The following is an 8,728-nucleotide window of genomic DNA, read 5'->3' as shown; positions in this document are numbered from 1 at the left end:
ACTCACTGAAAATGAGCATAGGCAGCCTTTTAAGGCTCACACAAAAGGCATACACTTGCCAATGGCAGGGCTGCATATATGACATTCCTTTTTCATTATTGGAACAAAGGAAATGTTGTATAATGTATATATAATTTCCTTAACTGCAAAATGGGACAAAGGAGATCTGTCTCGTGCATAGAGGGAGACATTGAGCAGTTCATATGAAACCCTTTGGGCCAAGTGGGTTATGCTCAGAGAAGGAATGCATCATATATGCGAGCACTCAAGCACATACTTGCATACCTTCTGACCCGGTCCAAACCCCCAACCAACAGACACACACACTCATTTGTAGGCAGACAATCTGAAGAAAATAGATTCTTTTAATTATACATCCCAGCAATAGCTGCAGGGAACAAGTCAGAAACTGGACAATGGAATGTACAACAGATACAATCTACTCCATGTCTACTGAAAAGCAACAATATTCACACACATACACTAGGTCGGTCGACACTGTGTGCTACTGTGTGCTTCTGCAGCTGACGCTGACTGTAAGAATTGGACATTCCCCAGTAGAATATTTAGTCAGATTATTCAATGTGACCTTTGGGTCCAATTTATTCAGTGATGCACAACTGCTCGCAGATGATAAGTTACCATGGAGGCACGCACTTTGGGTTATTCAACTGTCTGTGGGTTTTACTCAGCTTTTTTTTCTGGTTTAATGTGCTAATCATTAAAACCACATACTAAATACCGAACTGCACATAATTAATTTACTTTAAATTGACTACTTAAAATAGGTAGACAAACCATTATTTTTGTCATTTAAGAGCAACAGTAACAGATACTTGTATAGTGAATATTATGTTTAAGATCCTAAAGCAAACCTGTGTGGATATTGCAGTGAGTAACACAGAAACATCAAGACTGCAAGAATCAGTAAAGACAGCGTTAATGTTCGTCCTTGTCATTTCACACACAAAAAAGTGTGCATGTGGTGCAAATGTGTTGGATCCATTGAAATTCCCTCTACAGTTTCTACATGGGCCTTTCCCTGGGTTTTATATCTTTAAACCCTTTTTCCTCAGGTCCTCTTTGGCTTCTTTAATCTGCTTCTGCAGCTCCAGCGATGCCTCATCACAGTCATTAAACGTGGCCACCCTGTATCCCACGGTGGCCAGTGAGTAGCAGCCAAATGTCACCAGCAGATACAGCGGCATGGGCCAGGCAACGTCTCTGTAAGTCTGCGACAGCCGCAGGTCCAGTAGGTCCCAAGTGACCAGAGCCCAAGCAGCGACCACCAGCGTCACACCGAGGAGCCACTCCACCAGTTTAGTCATGACGAGAGACGACGAGAGAAGCCGAGGGAACCTTCAGGTGAGCAGCCGAGAAACAACCTGAGAGAGAAACAGTTATTCACTTATTAGCTTAGCTTTAGCACACAGCGGTACTGTACACAACTGCGCTGGCTCTGCTGCTGCAATACACGGAATGAAAAAATGGGTCAAACTAATTCGTACGTGAGTAAACAATTCGATTAAATTAATACAACAGTTTGTTCAGTGAGTAGTTTTAAAAGCAATAATCCCCAAATCCGACGTGTTTACCTCCTCTCAAACGACACCTCAGCTCTGCGCTTGTTGATGACGTACACAACCGCAATGCCTTATGGGAAACGCAGTTGTTTCAACGCTTTTTCTTTTCATTGCATGGTCATATTTCATTACATTTGATGAACAGCTATTTACATTCGTACATGTGGCATCAACACAAAAAATTTAATTTTATTTTAACACATTTTGTCCAAATCATAAATGAATTAGATTTGTTTCCAGTTTTTAATAAATGCTTATGCATCCTTGATTTATTAATTTAGAAAGTTTTATTCAATTTGTCTTATCTTGTACTTGTGAGCCACGAGTGAGGACTAAAATGCCCTTTCAGTTGGCCGTGGTTTCATTTCTCAATAAATGTGAGTGTTAATACTGGCCGTGTTTTTCATTAAAACACTGCAGTACGCTGTTGTCTGATGTGTTAACAACACAACATAACACACAAACCCCTGTCAGCTGTTTCAACTAAGTCTTTAAGGGGCCAGACATTTAACACACATTAGACCTCTGACCATTTCTCAGTGTCGCCCTCTTAATTTAGAAAAAAAACACTCAGAAAATCAGATTACCATTAGCTCGAGCTGAAAGCTATCTATAAATACTAATGTTATTCTAAAGCGAGGAATCCAACAACAATTTCATTAGGTGCCCCTGGGAGCCAACAGTTGTTGGATGTCCGCGTCTCTTTAGGTGCTATGATGGACGACCTCACATTCAGGCCAGTAAATTGTCCTGGAGCAAAGGGCACAGATCTCTCCAGGGTGAAATCATGAGGAGTGGGAGACATAAACATCATTCACTTAACTGGGAAGACAGCCGCCTCACTGAGAAATGAGCATCATTCTTTGGGGGGAAATGGAAAGTTATTCTTAGCTCGGTGGAGTTTATGTCTGTCTGCAGCAGTGTTAATGGTGTAAGTGATTATCTGTGCGCCTGCAAGGGCAATGAAGCCGTTTACTTCTCCTGTTTTATGCAAACTGGAAAATAGTTTGTATATGCTGAAAGTGCAAATCTTTGAGTCTTCTAATTAGCAGTTATCTTTCCAAGTTTGCAAATTTGTTTATTGATTTATTCTTTGGGGCCACAAAGATGGTGTAGTGGTGAGCGCTCTTGGGTTCGCGACCCGGTCAGAGCCTTTCTGCATGGGGTTTGCATTACCCCCCCCCCCCCCCTTGTGTGCGTGGATTTTCTCCAGGTTCTCCAGTTTCCTCCCACAGTCCAAAAACATGCAGATTTGGGGATTAGGTAAATTGGAAACTCTAAATTAACCCTAGGCATGAGTGTGGGAGTAGATGGTTGTTTGTCTTTATGTGGCCCTGTGATGGGCTGGTGACCTGTGCAGGGTTTACCCCACCTTTCGCCCTATGTCAGCTGGGATTAGCACCAGCACCCCTGTGACCCTCGTGGAGAATAAAGCGGTAGAAGACGAATGAATGATTTGTTCTTTGGCCAAAGAGAATTAGAGTTAGAGAACAATGTGCTGTAGGACTTGCAATGAAATACGTCACACCCATTTCCTTCATCAGAATGTTACACACACAAAAACTAATTCACAAAAAATTCAATTTACTGTGATATAAGAGACATATTCCCCTGTTGTGAGACTATTAAAGGATTATCTTAAATAAGCAGCTCCCCGTGCCTGATTGATTGAAAGTATATGGGCAATGTCTACCTGAATAAGTAATCAACAGAACTGTGGTCTCATTTTCTTTTCATACTGCAACTCTGCCCATTATGCCTTAAAAAATATGTCTGTACAGGGAGTTGTGGTTAAGAGGTTGCTTTAAAATGAAGAAAAAAAAGGAGATTGAATCATAATACGTCTCTTTTTTTTTTTTACAGCAGACATTTTGATTAGTCCCAACAGGAAAAATCCAGGTGTTCCTGATAATATTAACACATTTCTATTCTAGTCCTGGTAAATCAATTCATTATTTACACCTGTGCTTTTCCTACTGTGATAAGTCAAAATGTCATATGTAAAAATAGAAAGAAATAAAAATGTGCTGTTTTGATTTCTTTTTAATCCAATGCTACACTCAAGATGTGATGTGATATATATCAGATTGTCAAGGTCAGGTCGCTCCATTTTAAGATGAACTGAATCCAGGTGGTAGCAGCCATGCTGGATCATTACCTGCATCATTCATGCGCGGTGTCCCGCCTGTCTTGTATTGGTATGAGCAGTGTTGGGAGCGTGTGTGACTCTCAGTGGGAACAGTCGAGCTGGCCTTTCTCAGTGTATCTCACTGCCAGCACCTGTTCCGTTCCAGTACTCAGGAAACCTGCGCTCCAGCCGAGAAGGCCTGGCAGACACAACACAACAGCCTGCGAGCAGGAGGGGCAGCGCTGTTACCGAGGGCTATGGCAGAGAGAGGGAGAGACTGTGAAAAGACTGAAAGAAACGGAAAAAGAGTGTGACGAGAGAGGAGGCTGGGGCGCAGTGAATGAGAGGGAGCGAGGCAGAAGGAACCAGAAAAAAATGGGGGGTCATAGCTGATGGGGTAAAAGAGAGAAAGCTGCGAGGACCCGGAATGTAGGGGTGAGTGAGTATGTGGACGAAAGAAGAGATGGCAACAGAGAAAAGAGGGGAGGAGGGAGGGGAGGGAGCGGACAGGGAGAGAGATTTAGTCAAGGGGGGGTTTGCAGGTGCAGCTTGAACAACCAGTGACCTTAATGGTGTGTTAAATCCAGCTGTTGCTTATCCAGACTACTACTCAACCCCCCCCCCCAGCATGCATGCAGTGCCTCGTTTCCCACAGCAGGGAGAGAGTGTAGCAGTGACTGATGAAAAGATAAGCATGAAGACAGTATGTGAGAGAAATTGGTAAAAAGAGAGAGAGAGAGAGAGAAATGAAGGCGATGCTTCATCGTCAAGTGCAGAGACGGGAGAGTCTGCGTGTCTCCATCCAGAGAGCAAAGATAAGAGACATAGATAAAACAGGAAAAGTGGTAATGGGGAGTTGTGTTGACTCTGTCTCACTGGCTTTGTCAATATTTGTCAAGTGAAAGGTCCCGATAAGGATGTGTGCTATGAAAGAGCTATACAGGAATCAGGATTTGTCTTGATAATTGTTGTGTAATACTTCAGCTGGAGAAAACCTGACACAAGGAAAGAAAGCGAGAGAGAGAGAACATGTACTGTTCAAGTGTACAAGGTAACAATAGAGCTGCGAGACAAAAACAGGAACTCTCTGTTTCCTGAGCCGGAGAGTGTAGCTGTGTGTAATGTTGTCATTAGATGTGTGTGTGTGTGTGTGTTTGGGAAAAGGCAGAGTGACTAAAAGTGCGTCACTATGTCCACCGGTGAGAACTGAAACTTGACGAGCTGAACCTGGCAAATACAGCCTCTTTTCTTAGGTTTTGCAATGACATTTTTGGCCCGAGAAGCAACAGCTTAAATCAAACAAGTCTGGGAGTTAAATACCAGCGCTATCATAAAACTATGAGGAGTGGTCCGTGAGATGAGTTGACCTATCGGAGCAGGATTTGTTGACGGAGGATGTGGCTCACCTCAGATATCTTCCGAAACTGTCAGTGAATAATTCAAAAGACATCAATCCATTTTTTTTTTCAGCCAGTATATAAAACATGAACAGTTGTGAAGTCGAGTTCAATAGAAATCTCTAGTCAAGTGATAAAACAGCAACCTGTTAAATCTCATACTCGGGTAGAAATAATAATATATATATATATTTAGACAAACACAAATAAATCCAATAAACTGCCCTAATATACATGTGTGTCTTTCATGATTAAATATTCCCATCTTGCAAAATAAACAGTGAAAGATTTATCATTATATGTTTACATTTTTCATCATGTGGAATACTTTGATAGTGCCCTTAATAATTCATAGAGCATTGCCTTTTATTGTTTTCCTTGTTTACTTGTTTTCTGTTGCACTTTATGGGGCTGTTTTAGTGCAGGTTTGTTTTTTCCTGTGTGTCTTTGTTTAAAGTGTTTCTGTAATTGTTTTTATTGTTTTTTGTATTCCGCCAACCTTGGGGGGGGGGGGAGCTCTGACCTGAAAATCTGACGTCTTTAGGGAGTTATTTTGGAGGAAAGTCAATTCCGAGTCCCGTCTCAAGTGGTGATTTTTTTTACGAGATAATTGTGATAGTCTCAAGTTCTGTCAAGTGATTGCCCTGCAAGCAGTCATTTTGTCCAATCAAGAGTTCGCTCTCTGTCGATGTCTCTAAATGAGACGAGTTTCCAGCAATCAATTGTACTTCCAACTTTAAATGACACTGTCACCTTTAGCTGCCTTTTGTGCCTGGACCAATGACACTGAGTGAAGCTGTGTTTGAGTTTGTGGGATGCCTTTGTAAGTTTGAGACGAGACTCCTGGGAGAGGCGAGGTGACTATAAAACAGAATAGGTGTGTCAAGGTTGGGGGGCATGTTGATGCTTCACATCAGGGGTCCTAAATTCCGAGCATGGCTCCTGAAAGTTTTGACACTGATGAGCACGCTGCTCATAAATAATCTGGAGTCAAGACAGCGAGAGTCTGTTTTAAATTGGCAATATAACAGCGGTGGGACCCCTGCGCTACTTAGGGCCGACTTCGTGAAGCTTTGGGCTACTCAACTAGGTTTGAGGTCAGTGTGTGGTCAAGTGTAACCAGTCTGAACCACTTGTCTTGCTCTCCGTGCCCCGAGTAAAGCCACACACCTGTTTCATGTGCTGCTGTGACGGCTGTCGTCAAACAGCAGAGGAATGCGCCCCCTCTCACCACAAACACCACCTCTTCTCTCCCTCTTTGTCTCCACGCGCTCATCGCTGTCCTAATGAATCCCATCTCGCGGCCCCGTCTCTGTCCCACTCGTGCTTTGTTTGTTGACCTTTCCTAGGACGCCATTGCTTATTATAGTCATGCGTTGTGTAATTCTGCCTCATAACGCAGCGCCCTCAACCGCATCCATGGCCCCACAATAATGAGTGTGTATCTGATCCAACGCTCATTGTCACTGGGACAGACATTAACAAAGGCACGGGCTTGATGATGTCTCTGTGCGCCGTGTGTCTATCGTCTCCTCTCACCCTGAAACACAATGTCCTTTAGCATTACCATTATTGACAGTGGGACTAATTGGCACATGGTTATGAAAGTTTTCCCCAGGCCATTTTAAATTGGACTGCACAATTTCCTTCAACGTTTGATAAGCGAGTCCTTGCACGGGACCTGAGTAGGTATTGATTATAAATGTATTAATGTGGGTCAGTGCGGTGTTCTCACCACGGGGTGGATGATGTAGGGCTACATGTCTAGTCTAGACTAGAATAAACTGGCATCATCCTGTGTGTACGTAATGGATGGTGCTGGGGGGAGAGGATGAGAATGATGTCTCATAATCTTATCTGCGCACAACATCATTTTTCCTTGATACATCTGTGGCACACACACACACACACACACACACACAAACATAGGGAGAAGTGGCTTCTGTGTGTGTGTGAATCAATTCTGATCACTGGTCGCACACAGCGGTTTGCAATCATGTATGCGACAACATTGTTTACCAATAACATGGATTTAGCATACGGCAGACTTTATTGATTTGTGGTGTAATGAGGCCGGCTATAAAAAAAACATGCCAAAATAAACATAAGGCAACATACAAACAGCTCATTAGGCTGACCGATTAATTTAAGCATCACTGACATGACGCTGCCTTGAGTGTCTAATTATTGATACAATGTCGTTTCTTGTTCCACAAGATTAGGGCTGACATTCTGAGCAGCAGTCATGTTGCGTTGCATGATTGTGGAAGCTATGAGTTCAGCCATCAGACCACAAATCAATACACTTTTATGCACTAATTATATTCCACTTGATATTTAACAGCTACAGAATTATATTCTAGTGCAGCATATCTATCTATTTTAACTTTATGGATCAGTTTAGGACTTTTTAGGACTCTAAAACTGTAGTGTGTGACTTTTAAATTTAAAAAAATGTCTGTTACGCCTATCAGCTCCACACAACCCTCTTTGTGTGTCTCAGTACAGCAGTGTTTAGATTTTGTCTCGCTAGTGAAGTGTCCAGGATGTTGGCGTAATACAAAGCTTCTTTCCCCCGCTACCGGTGGGGCGGATCCAGTTTGTCCGTGTGCACCCGACGCACTCTTTACACACGGTTCCAAAGTCTGGGCTGCCTGTGCGTTGATGACATAAATTGCATCATGGGTACAGTGCGCCGTGGGTCCACATGCGCTGGGCGTGGAAGTATACCAGGGCCTTCAGTCAGCTCTGATAGTATTGCTTGACAGAGCCTCTTTCCACATAAAGGACGCAGCATCCAAATCATTTTACGACTAACACTAAAACAACACTGAAAGTGATGCACTGTGGCTTTTTACAAGCTACACAATCCGATTATTGTGCAGTCTATCTAATTTCATTATGGATCAGTTTAGTGTATGCAACATAGATTTCATGTGACTGTCGGTGACTTTACACTGAAAATGCAAAAGGTCACGGATTCAAGGATTATGGATTTGTCGTGGGCAGTGGGGTAATGCGCTGAAAGCTGATTGTGGCCACCTCAGACGGCCACGCCTGTCTGTCAATGCTACCAAATGAAGTTGATTAGGTGAGACTGCTGCTCTGTGGTCCTGTCTATCTCCTGCTATAGACACATAGGCCATATTGTGCCCCCCCCCACCCCCCCCCGTTCTTCTCCCAAGACTGCGACTGCTTGACCCCTCAGAAATCTGACCCTGAGGCTCCTCGCTGCTCCCCCAGGCACCTGCCAACCTTTCACCCCTTCACTAGGCGAGCATCTGGAAGGTGAGGAGGGACAGACGAGGAGGTCAGGGTGGGCTGTTGGGAAGTATTGACATGGTAACAGATAAGACGACAACATCGTTAGACTTCAGAGGCATGTTGAAGTTGAATCTCTCTCGTCAAAACCCCCCACTCCATTATCTGTTAGTATGTGTTCTAAGACATCTGTCTGTTTCTTTCTTTATTTCTTCCCTTAACCTGCTCTGTCTTTTCTATGTCTTTCTTTAACTGTACACACATTTCATGCAGACTATGATGTATGCACAGCTGGTCTCCACAGAGCCGTCCAGGAAACGTGTGGTTTACGGATCCCCTGTTGACATTCATGCCTTTCA

The 8,728-nt window shown here is 43.3% G+C and overlaps 1 protein-coding gene across 1 annotated transcript; it reads right to left on the bottom strand.

The window, feature by feature from the left end:
* Positions 1-347: 347 nt before the first annotated feature.
* Positions 348-1,648, bottom strand: dpm3 (dolichyl-phosphate mannosyltransferase subunit 3, regulatory). Its single transcript, XM_058619093.1, has 2 exons — positions 1,596-1,648; positions 348-1,385 (listed from the first exon to the last, which is right to left on the bottom strand). The coding sequence occupies exon 2, from the start codon at positions 1,326-1,328 to the stop codon at positions 1,050-1,052; it is 279 nt and encodes a 92-aa protein (XP_058475076.1). The 5' UTR covers positions 1,329-1,385; positions 1,596-1,648; the 3' UTR covers positions 348-1,049.
* Positions 1,649-8,728: the final 7,080 nt, after the last annotated feature.

Source organism: Solea solea, chromosome 20 (assembly GCF_958295425.1).
Source record: "Solea solea chromosome 20, fSolSol10.1, whole genome shotgun sequence".
Lineage (NCBI taxonomy): Eukaryota > Metazoa > Chordata > Actinopteri > Pleuronectiformes > Soleidae > Solea > Solea solea.
This window is presented reverse-complemented; position numbering and strand designations above follow the sequence as displayed.